General features: G+C 37.8%; 1 protein-coding gene across 2 annotated transcripts in view; it reads right to left on the reverse strand.

The window, feature by feature from the left end:
* Positions 1-4,597: 4,597 nt before the first annotated feature.
* LOC117329517 (alpha-1,3-mannosyl-glycoprotein 4-beta-N-acetylglucosaminyltransferase B-like) overlaps positions 4,598-24,295 on the reverse strand; it is a 42,058-nt gene continuing 22,360 nt past the window's right edge. For both annotated transcript variants that reach the window (XM_033887496.1, XM_033887495.1), the window contains 10 exons: positions 18,757-18,890; positions 18,402-18,451; positions 15,718-15,831; positions 15,158-15,233; positions 9,573-9,687; positions 9,030-9,160; positions 8,353-8,460; positions 7,764-7,957; positions 6,341-6,602; positions 4,598-4,897 (listed from right to left, as the gene is read on the reverse strand). In XM_033887496.1, the coding sequence (XP_033743387.1) occupies positions 4,865-4,897; positions 6,341-6,602; positions 7,764-7,957; positions 8,353-8,460; positions 9,030-9,160; positions 9,573-9,687; positions 15,158-15,233; positions 15,718-15,831; positions 18,402-18,451; positions 18,757-18,890 (1,217 nt within the window). In that variant the 3' untranslated portion in view covers positions 4,598-4,864. The remainder of the gene's footprint in view (positions 4,898-6,340; positions 6,603-7,763; positions 7,958-8,352; positions 8,461-9,029; positions 9,161-9,572; positions 9,688-15,157; positions 15,234-15,717; positions 15,832-18,401; positions 18,452-18,756; positions 18,891-24,295) is intronic.

Here is a 24,295-nt window from a genome sequence, read left to right on the forward strand (position 1 = left end):
AACCTGAAGAAATATACAGGGGAGATAACCCCCTTTATGTGAAACAATGTGTTGTAGGTTATATTTTTATTCTTCCAAAATGTAATATTTATCACAATATATCACTGACAGGAAGGCTATAGGATTTCTTTTGTGACAAAATTGTATTTTTGGATGAAAAATATTCAAATATCCATATTTTGGTTAAATGTATGAAATCCTAACTTATGCAGAATATCTCTTTAATATTGAAATGGTGATATTGTATGGATAAAAGTATATATTATTATCTTAATTATATGACTAAAAAGAAATGCATCATTTAAAAACAATTTGGGGGTACCCTTGTATTTGTAAAAATACGTTTCTGTATATTAACTTGCCATCCAGTGACTTGCTCAGCTAACACAATGACATGTACATATAGGTATACTTGACTTGGTAGTTATAAAAATATTACAGTCATATACCATTTTATATAAAGTTAATCATGTAAATAATATATTTATATACACATATTAACTCTAAATACAGTTACATCACAGGAATTTGGCACAAATTCTTAACCCACGGTCCATATAATACATAATACATTATCTATGGACCATGGATTCAGATTTTGTGCCAAGTCGACTTATACCACCGGAGCCTGGCGCAATTTCCTAACCCTACAGTCAGTATACATGTATATGTATCATAAGTATCTGAACATATAAATATATTGGTTAGCAAAATGTGCCAAGTCCCTGTAAGTTTAAAAATCAATATAGCATCTTTGATGTCACAGATATAACACTACAAATTTTTAATTTACCTCTTTGACTTTGGTCAATATGTACATACGTAACTATATAAATGATCGTAAAAGAATTATCATCTAAATTTAAAAATTTGAATAGTACAAAATGAAATCAATAATATATCTCTCTGAGCCTAATAATTAAAATACTTCATTTTATTTCATTTTAAGTATTTTCAACTTTTCCCCCCGTCATTATATTAATCATTAAATAAAAAAGAACATGACACTTACAGAAAAGTATGTATAGTCATACTACAATGCATATATTATTAAATACATTTTTAACTACATCATTAAATCATGGCAAATTACATCGTGAAAAAATCTGATGTTCAAGACTAAGAATATAACGAAGAGCAACCACTCCTGTTAAAATGAACACTTAATACATATAAACACTTAATACGTATCAACACTTAATGCACATTTCATACATTTTACAGTACATGTATATGTGACCTGGAAGACAGGACAAACAATGGCTTAGTCATTCTAGTCACATTCATTCCAACCAAACGGATAATTTAAATAATTTTAATATTTAAATCTTCAAATTACTGCATAAATAATTGAAAAAAAAGCAACAACAAAACAAAACAAATCAGTGGACCTTTTTTCTAATATGTCATTACACAGGGACCTGGCACAATATTCCTAACCCACGGTCCATATTATTATACATAAATATATGGACCATGGGTTGTGATGTCGTGCCAGATCCCTGTATCATTACATACTAAATTAGGTACTAGTACACAAAATCAGATTATAAATCATAATGTAACTTTGATTTCCTTCTTACTCCAAATTTTATGTGTGTATGTTTTGATTTAATACATAAAACACTGTCTGATAATACTGTGTATATTTGAAATGTTTGTAGCTTCCTCACCATATTAATGTCAACATAGACGTATTAATCACTATGTTATATTAGTTATTTTAGATTTAATAGATGACTTACATATAAACATTTCTGTTAAAAACATTACAAATAATACACATACATATATTCTTGTCTTGTAATGTCTGCTAATTTCCTGATTAATTCCTTTAGTTCTCAGTATGCTATCACAAGTTTTCATAAAACATGGACTCATTTTTTGCCGTAAAAAATAAACATCTCAAAATCAGCAAGCTCAACTAAACAATAACTACTTATATCAAAACTACATGCTGAGGAAGTGATACACGACTCCGCCAGCTGAAAGGTTTCCTTGAAAATGGTGTGAGGTACTGTAAGAATCATTGTGACTGGATTGAAGATACGGAATAACATGTCAATCATCCGAGACATAGACATGGTCCATTAATGAAGTATTCAATTATCTATGATTTATTTCATTTTTTCAATTAAATTTTTCTCAGGATTTTATAATAAATAATTTGAAGGATGAAATTCAAGAGTTCAAAAGAATAAAATAAATACTTAATAGGCATTTTCATGTTTAGAAATAAAACATTGTCAATTGAAATTGTCAGCATAATGTGATTAAGAACTGTAAAGTTAGAGAAATGTAGAATATCACATATCAATTACAATCAAATTTGCAAGGAAACTGACTATTGAAAAGTACTTTAATGATTGTCTATAAAATTTTCTCACATGGCTAGATGTAAATGGTGCTGAGATGTGATGAATACAAAACTTATGTATCAAATATATCATAAACTTTACTGATATCACCAGACACAATTCAGGTTAGCCCGAGTTTCCTCTGGCCCTGACTCTATGTCCTACACCAGACATGGTGTCAGGGCCAGAGGAAACTCGGGCTAAATTCAGGTCAGGGTAAACAGTGCTACATCAGTAAAGAGAGTTCAAGGTTTAAAAGACATTTTACTAACACCACACACAAGCGACATATCAAATGTGCCCCCCCATCATCAGAGGGGCCTCTATCAAACAGAGCCCCACCCCACCTCAGAGAGGCCCTCTATCACAAAAGTATATATTTATAACTTGTTAAACACATGATCATTTCTAGTTACAACTAATGAAATCCTGAATAGTGTATCATGGTCGAGTGGTGCAAATGACAAGTTTAAATTCAATTAAATTGACTCGCTTACCCTTACTTATTTGACTAAGATATTGTGGCAGTAATATTTGTGACATAGATAATAGCAGTGTACCATCTACACGTCAGAACCTTGCAACTCACACATACATCAACACAACTCCACTTGTGACACATACACATGTAAGAACCACATGTCTCACACATACATCAAAACTACACGCACCTGTCATACATGTGTTACAGTCACATGTGACACAGAACGACCAGATGATACACAATTGACTAGAACAATGGTAATCCAACATACCCCTTCATAAATCTCGGATTGTCAGTCACAGAAATTTCTCTAGTACGCATCATATCAGTACAACAGAATCAAATACAAGATTAGCAAACATACATTGAACACATTCGTTGTCTCTGCAGAAGTCTTATTGATATTAAAAACAATTAAAAAACACATACATATTTTGTCCAGAAAGGATCCAACATTTTAAACATACACACAAATTATTTATCTCTGACATAAATGGTCGTTGGCAAAAATGTGGTTGATCCAATATATTTTCCAGTACAGGAAAAATAAATTTCTCCTCAATGGACTCAGCAGGGTTTTATCATAAAGAGTGACACTCCAGGGGACTCTGCTATATGTATCGGTGGAAGGCACACACAAGAGTTTTATTTGTAGGGGAATTAACCAGCACTATAAAATACAAAGATGGCTACAGAAAACTTCGACTGAAAGGAATTTCCCTGTCCTGTGTGTGGAAAACTAGAATTTAACTAACCAAAAAGATGTTGCATATTTTCTTCTTTGTCTTACAAAAATGTCACAATAATTACGTTTACCAGCAAGACATTTCACCAGACCTATCAAATGGTCAGACCCTGTTTGGCACACACTGTCTACTGAATACTGGAATGAGTCTCAGAAATGTCAATGAAAAATGGGTGTACATTTACTTAAAAAGTCCCTGAAGCATGAACACCATACAGTACTACATGTGCTAACCATTTAATCAAACTAGACAATCCAGCGAATTACAGTCCCTCTATCATCGAAATTATCTGCCAAGAATGTAAAGATGATACATTTGTAATAAATAAGGTGAACACATTAAGTATGAAGTTTCAGTAACATATAGTGTAGGAGATGGGCTCATTCTAACTTTTTCTTTGACGTAGGTCACAGGTCAAAATGTAGGTCACAGTGACCTACTTTTGATAAATGAGTGACTCAATGCAAAAATGCTAATAATGACATTTGATACAAGACTTTCCCAGCAACTATCAAGGATGACAAGTAAAATTTGAAATATGATGAATACATGTGAGGGACTATAAAATTAATATCGGTATATTGCAGTATCATCTTATGATAACATGTTCAATCAGATTTAAAGCTTTCTAAACTGAAACAAAACTGTTATGACAGGTGTGGCCTTCCACAGATACAACAGCACTGCTTTAGAACTAGCTAAAATACATTTGATATTTGCTAAAGAAAATTGGCTCCTAATACCTTAGACTCAAGTATGTACACGTATGTTCATCAAACTTACTTTGTTAAAAGAATGCTGATATCTGTTGATACTAGTGATATCAGATCACCTAAGAGCTGTTTTCGTTGTTACCTAGAATCAATATTCCCTGTAGAAGGATCATGTTGATATTTCGGTACGTACCGGTACTACAATGTAATACTGATATATTGTAACAAATCGACATAATTGACAAGGACTGTTTGGAAAATATCACGGAGCCATCTTAAAACAATATTAAAAGTTCCTCAATTTCTTAAAAATAATAAATTTTATGATCAATCTATTAAAAGTCACCATTAAGTTCAGTGTCTAAAATATTAATGCCCTGTTCATTAAAACTTTGTTACAGGTGTGTAATAAAGCCTTGTAGTAGTTCTATGTTGTTTAGGACTATTGAAGATCCACCAGATAACGCCTTCATCGTGGAGACTTCAGTTCACACTGCCCAACCACAAAGGCTTGTCCCTCGAGGAGCACTAAAGAGTACATATGGTTCTATCTCAGGGAGACTGTCAGCTACCAGCTTCCCTTGTTTTTATATGGACCTACAAAAATAAAACAATCTTTTTTTATAAGTAAGCAATGAAAAAACAAGTATTTATAGATATGCCCTTACACTAAAAGTTAATCAAAATTCATTTATCAGAGAAACTATTTTTAACTGTATTTCTTTTTCTAAAATCAAGTAACATAGCTGGTGAATAATTATGAAAATAAATGTCCTAATTCTAATGATGTATAAACGCACAGTTTCATCTCAATAGTAAAATATATGAGGATTGAATCACAAACAAATAATGTTACAATATTTATCCTCAAATAACCCCTCCCCGAGCGTAAAAGTTTGGTACCGTATCTATCCTCAAATTAACCCCTCCTTCATTGTAAAAATTTGGTACCATATCTATCCTCAAATTAACCCCTCCTTCAGTGTAAAAGTTTAGTTTTGTATCCATCCTCAAATTAACCACTCCCCATATTGTCAAAGGTTAGTACTGTATTTATCCTCAAATAAACCCCTCCTCTAGTGTAAAAGTTTAGTACCATATTTACCTTGATTAAGGCCCTTCACGAGCGTAAAGTTTAGTACTGTATCTATCCACAAATAAACCCCTCCTCTAGTATAAAAGTTTAGTACTGTATCTATCCTCAAATAATCCCCCTTCTTTAGTATAAAAGTTTAGTACTGTATTTATCCTCAAATAAAACCCTCCTCTAGTGTAAAAGTTTAGTACCATATTTACCTTGATTAAGCCCCTTCACGAGCGTAAAGTTTAGTACTGTATCTATCCACAAATAAACTCCTCCTCTAGTATAAAAGTTTAGTACTGTATAAATAAACCCCTCCTCTAGTATAAAAGTTTAGTACTGTATCTATCCTCAAATAATCCCCCTTCTTTAGTATAGAAGTTTAGTACTGTATTTATCCTCAAATAAACCCCATCCTCTAGTGTGAAAGTTTGGTACCATATTTATCCTCAAATAAACCCCTCCCCATATTATCAAAGTTAAATACTGTATATATCCTCAAATAAACACCTCTCAATATCATCAAAGTTAAGTACATGTACTGCATTTATCCTCAAATAAACCCCTTTAAAGTTTAGTACTGTATCTACCCTCAAATAAACCCCCTCCCCATATAGTCAAAGTTTAGTACCGTATATATCCTCAAATAAACCCCTCCCAATATTGTCAAAGTTAAGTACATGTACTGCATTTATCCTCAAATAAACCCCTTTAAAGTTTAGTACTGTATTTATCCTTGAATAATCCCATCCCCAGCATAAAAGTTTAGCTCAAATAAGCCCTCTGATAGCGTTAAAGTCTAGTACGATATTCATCTTTACTCATCAGTTTGAAGATTCCTCCAAGAATATCGTTCCTGTCTGGGAAGTAAATTAAGAATCCCATACGATGTTACATTGTTTACGTTCCGCTGAAACCAAAACAAAAACAAAATGTAAATGTTGAACTAGTCTACCTACCTCACTGAGTATGACCCAGTTTTTACTGTTAGAGTGAATGCTTAGTCTGACATCAGAGATTTTTCCAACTTCAGAGGGAATAGTACAATCAGCAAGTCCGTCCTCATCAAACCAACCCATGATGAAGTATTTGTCTGTCGTCCAAACAAATTTATGTCTACTCAAAACTCTCTCGTCTTCCGAGTTGAGAGGTTTTACCTCCACACTAGTGTTATAGAATATATCCGACATGTGTGCAGGGTTTCCACTTCTAAACAGCATACTGTAAAACAGGAATTTATCATACTTAGCAATCCTGTTCTAAGAAACATTTCAAGTAACTAAAACATACTACAGTCAAACCTGTCTAAAAGGGAACGACCAACCAATTGAAAAAAAATAGACTTTTGAAAGCATTCCCTGTGTATAGAAAGTTGAGTCAGGGATAAAATGTCTGGCAACCACTGACTGGCCTGATTGGTAACTATCCATAAGAAATGTTGATATCAATTTCGTGAGTCCGATTGAATTTTTTTTCAAAAGTTCAGGTCATAATAATTACCAGGTAACCATTTCAGATTTTTAAGAAATTTTACTGCAAAATTCACCCATTTTCAAAATGGCTACCCTGGAAAAAATTTGAGCTGAAGGACCCAACTTTTTTATGATTAAGTGTTATATGAGATCCTAAACTTTGATTATAAACCATAACTGCCATTTTGAATTTAAGAATTTTAATCATATACTCCAAAACATTAACACTAAATTTAAAGTCTATGGAAAAACAATTGGTTGGTTGGTCCCTATAAAGACCGCCCAAGGGGAGGCAGAAAAACAGTCAATATAGACAGGTCAAAATTATCGCACCAACTAGTTTACGTGAAACTGCCGTAAATAACTTGTAATTGAACCGGGCATTCAGTAACTAACCATGGAGAAATTAAGCTTTTTTCTTATTTTTTTCCTTATATTTAACATGATTTGCAAGACTTTGTACAACTTTATATTTCTATCTAAATCTTTCAAAAAAGTTCAATTCTATATTGGGAGAAAGGGATAGAGAATACTGAGGAATATAGCACATTGAAGCAATGTTAAAAAAGTCACCATTTAGTTTAATCAATATTAGAGGATTAAAGGTGGGAAACTTATGACGGACACCTTGTCACAGTCGGCACAATAACGCAGGATAATAAATCGGCCAACCAGCGACCTCATATGTTATTGGAATACATTTCATAATATCATCAATAATTCTACCTGTATACTGATGAACCAACCATTGAAGTTAATACACCATCACTGACTTACAATACATACATACGAGTATACATGACAAAAAAGAACGATGCTACAAATTCATTGTAAATCCGTCAGAAATACAATATTTCAAAGGACAATTTTAATTGTATATATATCAGGTGTCCTCTGATTGACAACTTACCCATCAAGGTCCATCGGAGTTTTGAATTTAACATTGATCAAGTCTCCATTCTTGGGTTCTGTAGCCCAAAAGATATCTTGGCCGATATAGGCTTTCTGGAATGAGTATTTCTGGTACATCTTCAGACTAGAGGTCAGGTCTGCACTGGGGTTAGCGTGTGCTCGGTGAAGCATCTGCTTACCAAAATCTTTATCCTGGAACGTTCATGAGTTAAGACTTAGAAAACTTTATGATATAGCCAAGTTTGTCTTTTTAAAATGACACCATATAGATTTTCCATTCATATATTTTGTGCCTCAATACTAAATTCCTTTTGTTTATTATGCTGTGAGTTGTTTCACAAGATAGACAAGAGCTGATTCTTTATGAAATAGGTTAAACTGACCAAGTAACTGGATGTTTCTGGACACCCTTGACAAAATCTGAAATACTACAGTGACATATTCAGGTTTGTCAAATATATATGTCTCTGAAAGTGTTACATTAAAAGTTGACTGGTTGGAAAATGAACACACCCTTTGCCTCTTGGACATATGATTAAAGACAGCATCTTAGGGTACATATATGACTTCCAATGTTTTACACTGACCTTTAACTTCTGAACTTTGCCCTTGAGAGATGATTTCATTCCCACATGTTGGAACAATGATGGTTTGTACCGCCTCCTGACTGTGGCCTTCATTCTGGTACAGTGGCGCTGTAGTAAAATGAGGAAACTAAGTAATTTACATCTCTTGAGGTCTGGTGTTTAATCAACCAAGGGCTATTCCATTAAATATCTACCTGACCTCAGGACTCCAAAAGAAATCACTTCTATCCATGGTTGGATTACCTTCCTATTACTTCTATGAAATTTATCAAATGAATTCTATAGGTGGTACCCCCTAAAAAACCTGGAGTCCTGGGGTGGGGTAGATGTTTTACTGGAAAAACCCTTATTGCAGATTTCCTGTGTGGTTTTTTTCAAGAAAATGAACATTTACCTATGTAATTGTAGATTTCATGCTTTATTATTATCATTATTTTACAAGAAAATGTACAGTTTAACAATCTAATAGCAGAATTCCTTTTTTCCATAATCATTTATTTCTTATTTTACAAGAAAATGTACAGTCAGATTTTTAAACATTTAAAATGCCCCTTTTCTCCTAGTCATACAACAAAATACATGGAGATTTTGACTATCAATATCCTTGTGCTTTTGAAAATACAAATACACATTTCTAACAATCACATACCACATGGAGTGGTAAATGATAAACCTACCGAGTCCTTTTCTGGGTTGCAGACTTTGACAGACAGGAGATAGTCGAGAAGCCAGTCAATGGGTTTGTCTCTGTGGAACATCAGGAAAAACTCTACTACCAATGGCAGATCGACTGATTTGAACATCTTACCTGGAAAAACAATCAACATTTTATGATAATCCAGACCTTTTCATCTGACAGAGAGATTGTCCTAAGACATTTAGAAGTACATAGTGTGTATAGCAAATTTAAAAGGGTCTGTCAATCATACATTGTGATGTGAACTGATATCATAATACACATAATCTGCCTTTCTCTGCAAATTTGTTTTAACCCCCCTCCCCCCAAATTTAATTATGAAGTAAAGTTCTGAGAGACAACTTGCAGCAAAGACTGCAATTACAACAAATACAAGCACAATATATCTGGCACAAGTTCAGATAAAACTGTAACTGAAGCAATCATGTTTAATGTAGATTACTTTGTATTGTTTTAAAATTTAGATAAAATCTGTAGTGAAATGAAGAAGTGAACATATATAAATTTTTGTTTCTTTAGTTACCAATGAAACCAAGGGCAGAGAACTCCAATAGCATCCATTCCTCAGTGTGTTGTTGTTCAGCGAACTTCTTCATGATGGAGAAATACCCTGGTTTTGCAATGACATCATCTTCAAGCTTTTTGATAAAACAAAAATTTCAAACAAAATGAAATGAAATGACATCGAATGAAACACATTGTTTATGTTATCATGACAGTCTACTACATGTACCTGGTTGTTATTTTGAGTTTTGTATATTTCCCCTAAACTTTGCATCAACCATATATAGTATATAAAAGTATATAATGATAACATAAAGTACCTAACATGCACAGCCACTTAAATCAAGCACTGGGATCAATTTTACCACTGACATTACATTTGAACATGCTACTGTTGGAATACATGTATTATTGATTTAAAAAATCATAGAAAAAATAATATATCTAGAAATGTGGTCAAGTCTATCTCATTCAGGTAGAAAATCAACTGCTAATGTGACTTTATCTATTCCTAACACAGAAAACAATGTTGATTCAGATATTAGAAATTTTAGTTATATTGGAGTCTTGTACAAGAAAGCTTTATTGATGTAAGTCTTTTTTATATATGGTAAAACAGTAGTGTTCAGTTCCCTTTAAAGGAAAACAACACATATATATCTGATATCATAGAGGGATGACACTGTAGTCCATCTCATATAAGAAACATTATACAAATATAGACTTGAAACCAGTTATACACACTATAGCATTCCAAGTTACTGTACATAACACATGCTGAAAACATCAATCAAGCACGACACATTTTTATGAATATATCATCAACCTAATTTCTAATTTGTTCAAATGTTTTTTTTCCCCAAATACCATAGTGCCTCTACATATTGTCTCTTCATTGTCCATCAAACAGTAAAAGTGAAATTTGAACAGATGACGAAATGACAGTATTCCTAGAGGAACATCAAAATTAGATTGGACAAACAAGTGTATCCTCATAGTTCACAAAGATGCAACATTAGCTAAGTTGGTACAAGTGCTGGCCAGGTAATCTCAGGTTAAGATTCGAGGTGCGTGGTTTAACGCTCCCTCCCCATGTTGGTTTGTGTTTCTCAGGAAGCTGAGAGACGGGTCGGTCTATGTACTCATGGTTGTGTGCTGAGGCAAGGCACTGTATCCTAATTCCAATGGATGGCATGTGACGGGCCTCCCGTATGTTGTTCAGTGAAGTAGTCACTAACTACTACAAGGAGACCCCGCCTCAAAATGACCCTGGTTGTTCACAGGGGGATAAACCCAGCAACAAACAATCATAGTTCAATGGTAGGAACTTTAGCTTAGCTGGTACTTCAATTTCAAATTTGAAATAATTTTTTATTAAAATATTTTGAAAAAATCTTTGGTTCGGTGATTTTTGTCGTAATGTTGTATCATATACAAATGTTTACCGTTACTTAAATATTTCTACATGTTAAAAAAAATTGTGATGAGATGTAAATCTCTTTTGATCAATTAACATACAGGATCTGAAAAACTGTGGCTGACTAAAATATAATTATGTTGATGATATATCACACAATATGTGTCATTAATCTATAGCAGTCATCATTCTTACTATCATGCATTATTAAAGATGAAACATTTTCCATGCATATTAATATAAGAATAAACAGAACAAAATATCTTAGGTGTACAATAAGTTAAGGTGTTAATGAACAACAACAGAAAAAAAACCATTACTGACATTTAATTAAATTTTAACAAAAAAATTAAAATTGAACAATACATGCAGTGTCATGCTATGATGTAATGAATAATACATGTAACCAATTAAATGTGGAATCTCATACAATGTGTCTGAAGTATATATATGGAGCCCTTGTTTAGCCAGTCATAATCAAATGATGTCATGGAAACTTACAATAAGTTATATGTATAACCACATGTATTGAGTTGACACTAGTAATACTTGCGAGTATAAACGCTCTGCCATATTGGATAGTGTCTACTTTGGAAAATGTTAGTCTTAGAATTTTTTGTCAGTATACTGAAGAAATAGTTAACTTTTAAATCATAATTGTGATTAGATATTAAAATAATGCAATTCATATATACATGTAGGATACGTAGAAATCCTGCACCATTTAACACAAATTGCCATTAATACTTAAGTTGATATCACTTGTTCCATACTTCTCAGATAAGGTTTTTATATACATTATATAAGTGAATATAATTAACTACAAGCTGTCGATAGTTACACAACATGTTGTTTACCTGAAATGTTGGCTTTCCCACTGGTTGCTATTCAGTTTTATATAGAACAATGTTATTTGAGTACACTGCAATATAAGCCTTTGTCACACATTCATCAAAAAACCCTGAGAGAGAGTGATAAACTAGCCAGTATATATATATAGCCACTTTTGTAGCGTGCCTTATTTGCAAAGGCACCTGGATATTTTTCACTAGTCATTCAGGTACAATGGTTCTGAGCTGGTAGTTCCAAATTCTCCAGACATTTTCATCAAATATTTAGTCCAAAGTCTGGCTTAGAATGCCTTTATGAACACCTTATGAGGCTTTTACAATCTTAAATGTGGATGGTTGGCTTGCAGTGCTAACCACAGTCACCAGGGAGAGGGTAGGGCTGCTTTTCAATTTGCACATAAGAACCCCACCCCCATGTAATTTCCATGTATATTAAACTCTCACCAAACTAAGGGCTACTTTTGGAATATATTAAATCTAAAGAAATAATAACACCCAAGTATACATGTTTAAAAGTAGGATAAATTGTCGGTTTAAAATGAAAACAGGGACAATTCTGCTCAGAGAACTATATAACAGTTTTTATTAAAAGTGTCTGTTCTACTGTAATTGCAGACATCAATAGTGTTCTACACAGTACCCCAGGTACTCTGTTGTTGTACAACTATTACTCGGATGGAACCTAACACACAGCCCCCCTCCCCCTTACAGTTCATCGATGAGCTACATAAGATTTTACTCCACCAATATCCAAAGGACAACACTCGAGCATCATACAACATGCCATAGAAATTCAACAAATGATAGTTTACCCCTTCCCCAGGGGTAAATGTGAGACCCCAGGGTCAAGAAATTCAAAATCTTGGTAAAGCACCTTAAGACCTTTTCATCTATGCCCAGTATTTTATTCTACCTTATTTGGGTCTTGCGAGAGATTTTTGAAATTTCAGTCAATTTGCTCTCTTTTTGCCCTGCCTCTCCTGCCCTTAGAGGTTGGTGACCATATAATTCACAATTTTGGTTGACCTTTGGTCATGGAATGTCTCTGCAAAATTTCATTGAAATTGGTTCAGGGGTTTCTGAGAAGAAGTTGAAAATGTAAATTGTTTACAGCTGGATGACAGATGATGACAGACAAAAGGTGATTGAATACCGGTAGGTCACTTGAGACTTTGTCTCATGATTAGGTGACCTTATTATAAAATCCAAGGAAAGACCTATGATGGGAAAAATCCTGGAAGGCTTGGTGAATATGTGACTTAGGCACTGATTTAAATTCATTGGATGAGTTTTTAAAAAAAATCTCTTAAGTAGTGAATTTGGGAGCGAGGTGAGGAAGGGAATGTTAATATATTGGTATTGAGGAACCAAATAATAAATACAGTTCGGAAAGTTTCCAACATTTCAGAAGATTTAACTTACAACTACTGATGTCTATAATTTAATACAGCTACTGATGTGTAAATTGTGAAAAAAGAAGCGTTAAACAAACTGCATGAAACACAACACTACATTTACCGGATAATGACGGTGGGGTCTAACGGCTGAAAGCAATAGTGTATAACTATATATAGACATTGTCCAGTTAACAAGGAGTTACAGGCAACATGGCTACCCTATACAAAACATCACTCAGGTCATACACATCTTTATCATTGATTACTTTTATTTCATTCATTATGTTAGCAAATTCTTGATAATTAGCTTTCATCGAAAACATCAAAATTGAAACTCTTGATAACTGGGTACTTTTGAAATCAAATCAAGCCAAATTATCTACGAACAAAATATTTCAACCCAGCACAAATTAGTCACATATTGAAATTTAGAGTACCGATATTTGCTGTATTTAATTGCAGACAATTACATATTGATTTCATTTATATTCCATTTATTGGTCTTGTTTATATATAATGGCCTTCCAAATATACTGTAGAATCTATGATAATTTGAGCAGTAAGTTGATGACCTGATTCCGTGATAGAGTTCTATGTTTTCAAACATGCACCTCTCTTAAAATCTGACTTCATTCACAAGCAAAAAACTAGTCAAGTAGGAAAGTAAAAAGCAACAAAAATCTAGTGATGATTTAACTGAACACTGTAACTTGCACGGTTCAGTTAAAATCGTGAATACTTGTAGGGTAATGGCATGCAAACAGAAATGGGAAAACGGTAGGTTTCGCCAATGAGTAAAACATGTTGTCGTATAACTAGGCATGGACAATAAGTCATACATGGTGCGGTGTATATACAATAACATAGACAATAAGTCAGACATGGTGTGGTGTATATAACATAGACAATAAGTCAGACATGGTGTGGTGTATATACTATAACATAGACAATAAGTCAGACATGGTGTGGTGTATATAACATAGACAATAAGTCAGACATGGTGTGGTGTATATACTAAAACATAGACAATAAGTCAGACATGGTGTGGTGTATATAACATAGACAATAAGTCAGACATGGTGTGGTGTATATACTATAACATAGACAATAAGTCAGACATGGTGTGGTGTATATAACATAGATAATAAGTCAGACATGGTGTGGTGTATATACTATAACATAGACAATAAGTCAGACATGGTGTGGTGTATATACTATAACATAGACAATAAGTCAGACATGGTGTAGTGTATATACTATAACATAGACAATAAGTCAGACATGGTGTGGTGTATATAACATAGACAATAGGTCAGACATGGTGTGGTGTATATAACATAGACAATAAGTCAGACATGGTGTGGTGTATATACTATAACATAGACAATAAGTCAGACATGGTGTGGTGTATATAACATAGACAATAAGTCAGACATGGTGTGGTGTATATAACATAGACAATAAGTCAGACATGGTGTGGTGTATATACTATAACATAGACAATAAGTCAGACATGGTGTGGTGTATATACTAAAATGTAGGCAAAATATCAAATTTAAAAGATAAAAAATATGGCTTTATATAGTGATATTCAAACTTAAACATATGTCCTATACATATATACCTTGGATATTTCATTAGAATCCATTAGTAGGAATGTGATAGCAAAATTAAGTTTTTAGCGACAATGACCTTGACCTTTCATGAATCAATTTAAAATTTGAAATTGTCTCCAAGATCTTTCTATATCAGTACAACCACTAGAGTGAAGACAAAGATTGTGATAAAAAAAGGTTTGGCAGGTGGGACAAAAAATCTAGCTCTCCTTCTTTGTGAGCTGGGTATATGTTGTGTGATAACTGAATGTTGCAGTATTGTAATAATTTAAACACTGTCCTGTATTGATGATGCTACATGGCAGCAAGTCATTTGTAATTACCTGTACATAGTAAACACCTCTACTCCTTGCATATAACATCAGGAATGAGAAATCTAGGTTTTGCTTGGTTCTCCATCTAAAGTGTAAGAATAATGTAGATTAATGTAAAATTTCTCTAAAGTGAGACATGACACAAAGAACTCTCAACCCCTGAAATTAGAACTTGAATGTCCAACCCTAAGCTCCATTCTAGGCCAGGGATGGGCATTGAAGTATCATGCCATGAGGGGTTGTACCATTAGAAATCTTGTATCATCTTTCATATATAATCATTTAATATACATGTAGAATATAAATCTCTGATCAATTAGAAAGAAAACAGACAATTTAATACATCTTTCATATATAATCATTAAATCTAAATGTAGAATATACACCTCTGAGAGTTTAGAAATAAAACAGACAAAAAGACAGAGAAATATACATATGATGAAGATATAAACCAGACTGACAGAAATATGGACAGATTTAGATTGAGTAGGCAGCAGGACAGAGGAGGATGCTGGAAGTAATTGGACAAAATACGTGTATCAAACATTTAAACAGAAGGTATCACATACTTAACACGATCCTTGGTGTCCCCATATGTCTGTGGTATGTTGTTTAGGTTTGGGTAGAACTCCGGTGACGGCGAGATGATCTCCAGTAAGCCACTCTCTACATGCTGACCAAACCTGTACAGAACAAACAATATCTTTATTTATTCAACAGGTTTACATCCGCTATTACGGCCTTGCGGCATTTCAGCTGATGATAAACACGATCATACACGTATAAAGGTAGATCTCAAGGTCACCACTTATATTTCCTCAGTATTGTATAATTCATTGCTCCCAACAAACTCATAAAATAATATTCAATGAGGAATAGAATTATGACATAGTATAATGTTCTGTTTATTACATTTCTGCAAATTTAGACCAGCAGAAAAGGCCCTGTAACAAGTTGATGTCAAGGCCTTGGGAAAGACAGAAGCTTTCAAATTACTCAGCAAACCGTGTACTAGGTAATGAAAGAAGCCTCCCTTTGAACTGATATCCCCTATCTCACAGCCAACTATTATAGGGACAGGACCTCACTTTATATCAAACTTCTATAACATCAAATTATTAATGAAAGGAGGTTTCACAACATAACTTTAACTTTGTTTTGTCAAATATGGACTACTAGATCTCAAAATCAAGGGCATATCTGAACATACATGTTACAAGCTCTCTGATTACCTATATATATATAAACCAAATTTCATTGGACACTATCTTTTCGACCAATCAGAGGCCTTGGTCTGGCACACTGGTCAGATGACCAGTTGAAAAACGAAATACACTACTAAGCACTCCTACACACCACCAGTCATACACTAACACTCTTGGAAATATTCCTTATATTCTGTTATATTTTTAAGTAACATGTCGGAAACATGTCGGAAACCTTGTAGATGCATACAATATTTATACAAGTAATGAAAATAATAAGCACACAGGTATATGTCCCCTACCGGCCCCCACTAAAAATAGTAACAGCGACTTTGACCTTGACCCAAAATCCCTGAAACTCAAATTAATCTGGAGATATTATGGTGCTTTATTATTGTGTGAAGTTTGATCAAAATCCCTCAAGGAATGAAGTCACTGGAGAGCTGACAATCTTTGGCATTAAATACATACACATACATATAAGACAAACAGAGAGGAAACCTATTGTCACCCACAATTTCATCGGTAGGGGACAATAAGACACAGAGCTAAAACAATCTTGTTTGGGGGATATAAAGTGTACTTACAAATTTCCACCTGAAAGGACTTGATACCATAAAATTTTTATTTTGTACTATTTAGATATTACATCAGAAAACTGTACACCAAATACAAAAACCTAGACAAAAGCATGGCATGTTTTAAATGTTTTTGATAAGATAAACCATAAAAAGATGAATTAACAAGACGACAACATCTGGTGCCACAGTAACCTTATGTATCCATGGCAACATCTACGAAGGATAGGGATTGTGACATCATTACAATATTAAAATCAATGAGACATGTGGACCACATGCACAATATCTGCTAAATCAATGGAGCTGGTGATGGCGGTAATTAACCCCTGGACAACATGTGGACCTCATCATGTCTAACACCACTAATTGGACTTGTTTCATTATAGGATCTTGTTGTATTATGTAACAGCTGGCCTACTTAAAGTAGTCCAATATTCAATAGCATTGGGCATCTCGAGATGTGTCGACTATAGATATCATTAACTAACACTATGTAGCTTGATTTTTGTAAATTTGTGTGTGTATGTTTTTGCAAGTTTCATCTCAAATAACAAGTAAATGCAATTAAACAGTTGTTTCCTTATGAAAATTTGAATTTTTAATAGCTTTTTAAATTCTGCATACAACTTATTTTTAAGATCTAACATGATTGTTCTGAATATATTTAACAAGATTAATTTATTAATTTCATACAAAAGAAACATTTTACTAAAGTTTAATATAAAATTAATGAAGCTTTGAATTAAATTTGATATTACATAACAATATTCATGTTAGCTCCTATTTATTCTATCCAAGTCAAGAAGCGGCAATATATCATCTGTCTCTTTATAATTACAGTAAAATAATGCTATCTATTCACTTAGCTACATACAACATATCTATCACTAAATACTTACTCACTATCTCTTCACTTAGCTATATACAACATATCTATCACTAAATACTTACTCATCACTTAGCTACATACAACATATCTATCACTAAATACTTGCTCACTATCTCTTCACTTAACTACATACAACATATCTATCACTAAATACTTACTCATCACTTAGCTACATACAACATATCTATCACTAAATACTTACTCACTATCTCTTCACTTAGCTACATACAACATATCTATCACTAAATACATACTCATCACTTAGCTACATACAACATATCTATCACTAAATACTTACTCATCACTTAGCTACATACAACATATCTATCACTAAATACTTACTCACTATCTCTTCACTTAGCTACATACAACATATCTATCACTAAATACTTACTCATCACTTAGCTACATACAACATATCTATCACTAAATACTTACTCATCACTTAGCTACATACAACATATCTATCACTAAATACTTACTCACTATCTACTCATTTAGCTACATACAACATATCTATCACTAAATACTTACTCATCACTTAGCTACATACAACATATCTATCACTAAATACTTACTCAGACTGTATTAACTTTCCTATTTCTTCTACATACTCCACATTCCAGGGCTTAAAAAAACAATGAATATACATAATTAATTTTGATAATAAAGGTCAAAGGTTACCAACAGATTAACCTAAAATTTACAAAAAAAAAGAAAAAAAAATCATCTCAGAGGGATGTTTATAGACTTTTATTATTGCTCTGGTGGGTATTCTGGAATTAATTTCCAAATAAATATGAAATAGTAATCTGCTGAAATTTTTTTGTTGTACATTTTATATATTATCTTCCATTAGTGATATTTCATTAATTAGCCATCAACTTGTTTGCTTCACCAAATTTTCTTTGTATCAGTCATAAATATGCTTACCTCTGCTACGAAGATGACAATCAAACTGTCGTCTTGTTCCTTGGTAGACATGCCGCTAATGAGTGATTTCACTGTCGCCGTTAGATAGCTAACTTTGTCTCTCTTTATGGTGGGGATACCAAACACGATAGATGCTGAAAAATATTGATAGGTAGTCAAGTGGGGATAGAGCCAACACCAGTTGTCTTCAGGAGTGGGAAAAGGGTTCCTAGACCTCCTGTCTGGATACCAGGAGTAGGAAAAGGGTTCCTAGGCCTCCAGTCTGGATACCAGGAGTGGGAAAAGGGTTCCTAGCCCTCCTGTCTGGATACCAGGAGTGGGAAAAGGGTTCCTAGCCCTCCTGTCTGGATACCAGGAGTGGGAAAAGGGTTCCTAGGCCTCCTGTCTGGATACCAGGAATAGGAAAAGGGTTCCTAGGCCTCCAGTCTGGATACCAGGAGTAGGAAAAGGGTTCCTAGGCCTCCTGTCTGGATACCAGGAGTGGAAAAAGGGTTCCTAGGCCTCCAGTCTGGATACCAGGAGTAGGAAAAGGGTTCCTAGGCCTCCAGTCTGGATACCAGGTGTAGGAAAAGGGTTCCTAGGCCTCCTGTCTGGATACCAGGTGTAGGAAAAGGGTTCCTAGGCCTCCTGTCTGGATACCAGGAGTGGGAAAAGGGTTCCTAGCCCTCCTGTCTGGATACCAGGAGTGGGAAAAGGGTTCCTAGGTCTCCTGTCTGGATACCAGGAGTAGAAAAAGGGTTCCTAGGCCTCCAGTCTGGATACCAGGAGTAGGAAAAGGGTTCCTAGGCCTCCTGTCTGGATACCAGGAGTAGAAAAAGGGTTCCTAGGCCTCCTGTCTGGATACCAGGAGTGGAAAAAGGGTTCCTAGCCCTCCTGTCTGGATACCAGGAGTAGGGAAAAGGGTTCCTAGGTCTCCTGTCTGGATACCAGGTGTAGGAAAAGGGTTCCTAGGCCTCCTGTCTGGATACCAGGAGTGGGAAAAGGGTTCCTAGACCTCCTGTCTGGATACCAGGAGTAGGAAAAGGGTTCCTAGGCCTCCTGTCTGGATACCAGGAGTGGGAAAAGGGTTCCTAGGTCTCCTGTCTGGATACCAGGTGTAGGAAAAGGGTTCCTAGGCCTCCTGTCTGGATACCAGGAGTGGGAAAAGGGTTCCTAGGCCTCCAGTCTGGATACCAGGTGTAGGAAAAGGGTTCCTAGACCTCCTGTCTGGATACCAGGAGTGGGAAAAGGGTTCCTAGGCCTCCTGTCTGGATACCAGGAGTGGGAAAAGGGTTCCTAGGCCTCCTGTCTGGATACCAGGAGTGGGAAAAGGGTTCCTAGGTCTCCTGTCTGGATACCAGGAGTAGGAAAAGGGTTCCTAGGCCTCCTGTCTGGATACCAGGAGTGGGAAAAGGGTTCCTAGGCCTCCTGTCTGGATACCAGGAGTAGGAAAAGGGTTCGTAGGCCTCCTGTCTGGATATCAGGAGTGGGAAAAGGGTTCCTAGGCCTCCTGTCTGGATACCAGGAGTGGGAAAAGGGTTCCTAGGCCTCCTGTCTGGATACCAGGAGTAGGAAAAGGGTTCGTAGGCCTCCTGTCTGGATATCAGGAGTGGGAAAAGGGTTCGTAGGCCTCCTGTCTGGATACCAGGAGTAGGAAAAGGGTTCGTAGGCCTCCTGTCTGGATACCAGGAGTGGGAAAAGGGTTCCTAGGCCTCCTGTCTGGATACCAGGAGTAGGAAAAGGGTTCCTAGGCCTCCTGTCTGGATACCAGGAGTGGGAAAAGGGTTCCTAGGTCTCCTGTCTGGATACCAGGAGTAGGAAAAGGGTTCCTAGGCCTCCTGTCTGGATACCAGGTGTAGGAAAAGGGTTCCTAGGTCTCCTGTCTGGATACCAGGAGTAGGAAAAGGGTTCCTAGGCCTCCTGTCTGGATACCAGGAGTGGGAAAAGGGTTCCTAGGCCTCCTGTCTGGATACCAGGAGTAGGAAAAGGGTTCCTAGGTCTCCAGTCTGGATACCAGGAGTAGGAAAAGGGTTCCTAGGCCTCCTGTCTGGATATCAGGAGTAGGAAAAGGGTTCCTAGGTCTCCTGTCTGGATACCAGGAGTGGGAAAAGGGTTCCTAGGCCTCCTGTCTGGATACCAGGAGTAGGAAAAGGGTTCCTAGGCTTCTTGTCTGGATATCAGGAGTGGGAAAAGGGTTCCTAGGCCTCCTGTCTGGATACCAGGAGTAGGAAAAGGGTTCGTAGGCCTCCTGTCTGGATATCAGGAGTGGGAAAAGGGTTCCTAGGCCTCCTGTCTGGATACCAGGAGTAGGAAAAGGGTTCGTAGGCCTCCTGTCTGGATACCAGGAGTAGGAAAAGGGTTCCTAGGCCTCCTGTCTGGATATCAGGAGTAGGAAAAGGGTTCCTAGGCCTCCTGTCTGGATATCAGGAGTGGGAAAAGGGTTCCTAGGCCTCCAGTCTGGATATCAGGAGTAGGAAAAGGGTTCCTAGGCCTCCTGTCTGGATACCAGGAGTAGGAAAAGGGTTCCTAGGCCTCCTGTCTGGATACCAGGAGTAGGAAAAGGGTTCCTAGGTCTCCTGTCTGGATACCAGGAGTAGGAAAAGGGTTCCTAGGTCTCCTGTCTGGATACCAGGAGTGGGAAAAGGGTTCCTAGGTCTCCTGTCTGGATACCAGGAGTGGGAAAAGGGTTCCTAGGTCTCCTGTCTGGATACCAGGAGTGGGAAAAGGGTTCCTAGGCCTCCTGTCTGGATACCAGGAGTAGGAAAAGGGTTCCTAGGTCTCCTGTCTGGATACCAGGAGTAGGAAAAGGGTTCCTAGGCCTCCTGTCTGGATACCAGGAGTAGGAAAAGGGTTCCTAGGCCTCCTGTCTGGATACCAGGAGTGGGAAAAGGGTTCCTAGGCCTCCTGTCTGGATACCAGGAGTAGGAAAAGGGTTCCTAGGCCTCCTGTCTGGATATCAGGAGTGGGAAAAGGGTTCCTAGGCCTCCTGTCTGGATACCAGGAGTAGGAAAAGGGTTCGTAGGCCTCCTGTCTGGATACCAGGAGTGGGAAAAGGGTTCCTAGGCCTCCTGTCTGGATACCAGGAGTAGAAAAAAGGTTCCTAGGCCTCCATCCTGGATATCAGGAGTGGGAAAAGGGTTCCTAGGCCTCCTGTCTGGATACCAGGAGTAGGAAAAGGGTTCCTAGGCCTCCTGTCTGGATACCAGGAGTAGGAAAAGGGTTCCTAGGCCTCCTGTCTGGATACCAGGAGTGGGAAAAGGGTTCCTAGGCCTCCTGTCTGGATACCAGGAGTGGGAAAAGGGTTCCTAGGCCTCCTGTCTGGATACCAGGAGTAGGAAAAGGGTTCCTAGGCCTCCTGTCTGGATACCAGGAGTAGGAAAAGGGTTCCTAGGTCTCCTGTCTGGATACCAGGAGTAGGAAAAGGGTTCCTAGGCCTCCAGTCTGGATACCAGGAGTAGGAAAAGAGTTCCTAGGCCTCCTGTCTGGATATCAGGAGTGGGAAAAGGGTTCCTAGGTCTCCTGTCTGGAAACAGGAGTAGGAAAAGAGTTCCTAGGCCTCCTGTCTGGATACCAGGAGTGGGAAAAGGGTTCCTAGGCCTCCTGTCTGGATACCAGGAGTGGGAAAAGGGTTCCTAGGCCTCCTGTCTGGATACCAGGAGTGGGAAAAGGGTTCCTAGGCCTCCTGTCTGGATACCAGGAGTGGGAAAAGGGTTCCTAGGCCTCCTGTCTGGATATCAGGAGTGGGAAAAGGGTTCCTAGGCCTCCTGTCTGGATACCAGGAGTGGGAAAAGGGTTCCTAGGCCTCCTGTCTGGATACCAGGAGTGGGAAAAGGGTTCCTAGGCCTCCTGTCTGGATACCAGGAGTAGGAAAAGGGTTCCTAGGCCTCCTGTCTGGATACCAGGAGTAGGAAAAGGGTTCCTAGGCCTCCTGTCTGGATACCAGGAGTGGGAAAAGGGTTCCTAGGCCTCCAGTCTGGATACCAGGTGTAGGAAAAGGGTTCCTAGGCCTCCTGTCTGGATACCAGGAGTAGGAAAAGGGTTCCTAGGCCTCCTGTCTGGATACCAGGAGTGGGAAAAGGGTTCCTAGGCCTCCTGTCTGGATACCAGGAGTGGGAAAAGGGTTCCTAGGCCTCCTGTCTGGATACCAGGAGTGGGAAAAGGGTTCCTAGGCCTCCTGTCTGGATACCAGGAGTGGGAAAAGGGTTCCTAGGCCTCCTGTCTGGATACCAGGAGTAGGAAAAGGGTTCCTAGGTCTCCAGTCTGGATACCAGGAGTGGGAAAAGGGTTCCTAGGCCTCCTGTCTGGATACCAGGAGTAGGAAAAGGGTTCCTAGGCCTCCTGTCTGGATACCAGGAGTGGGAAAAGGGTTCCTAGGCCTCCTGTCTGGATACCAGGAGTGGGAAAAGGGTTCCTAGGCCTCCTGTCTGGATACCAGGAGTAGGAAAAGGGTTCCTAGGTCTCCTGTCTGGATACCAGGAGTAGGAAAAGGGTTCCTAGGCCTCCAGTCTGGATACCAGGAGTGGGAAAAGGGTTCCTAGGTCTCCTGTCTGGATACCAGGAGTGGGAAAAGGGTTCCTAGGCCTCCTGTCTGGATACCAGGAGTGGGAAAAGGGTTCCTAGGCCTCCTGTCTGGATACCAGGAGTGGGAAAAGGGTTCCTAGGCCTCCTGTCTGGATACCAGGAGTGGGAAAAGGGTTCCTAGGCCTCCTGTCTGGATACCAGGAGTGGGAAAAGGGTTCCTAGGCCTCCTGTCTGGATACCAGGAGTAGGAAAAGGGTTCCTAGGCCTCCTGTCTGGATACCAGGAGTAGGAAAAGGGTTCCTAGGCCTCCTGTCTGGATACCAGGAGTAGGAAAAGGGTTCCTAGGTCTCCTGTCTGGATACCAGGAGTGGGAAAAGGGTTCCTAGGCCTCCTGTCTGGATACCAGGAGTAGGAAAAGGGTTCCTAGGCCTCCTGTCTGGATATCAGGAGTGGGAAAAGGGTTCCTAGGCCTCCTGTCTGGATACCAGGAGTAGGAAAAGGGTTCCTAGGTCTCCTGTCTGGATACCAGGAGTGGGAAAAGGGTTCCTAGGCCTCCTGTCTGGATACCAGGAGTAGGAAAAGGGTTCCTAGGCCTCCTGTCTGGATACCAGGAGTGGAAAAAGGGTTCCTAGGCCTCCTGTCTGGATACCAGGAGTAGGAAAAGGGTTCCTAGCCTCCAGTCTGGATACCAGGAGTAGGAAAAGGGTTCCTAGGCCTCCTGTCTGGATACCAGGAGTGGGAAAAGGGTTCCTAGCCTCCTGTCTGGATACCAGGAGTAGGAAAAGGGTTCCTAGGCCTCCTGTCTGGATACCAGGAGTGGGAAAAGGGTTCCTAGCCTCCTGTCTGGATACCAGGAGTAGGAAAAGGGTTCCTAGGCCTCCTGTCTGGATACCAGGAGTAGGAAAAGGGTTCCTAGGTCTCCTGTCTGGATACCAGGAGTAGGAAAAGGGTTCCTAGGCCTCCTGTCTGGATACCAGGAGTGGGAAAAGGGTTCCTAGGCCTCCAGTCTGGATACCAGGAGTAGGAAAAGGGTTCCTAG

Source organism: Pecten maximus, chromosome 6 (assembly GCF_902652985.1).
Source record: "Pecten maximus chromosome 6, xPecMax1.1, whole genome shotgun sequence".
Lineage (NCBI taxonomy): Eukaryota > Metazoa > Mollusca > Bivalvia > Pectinida > Pectinidae > Pecten > Pecten maximus.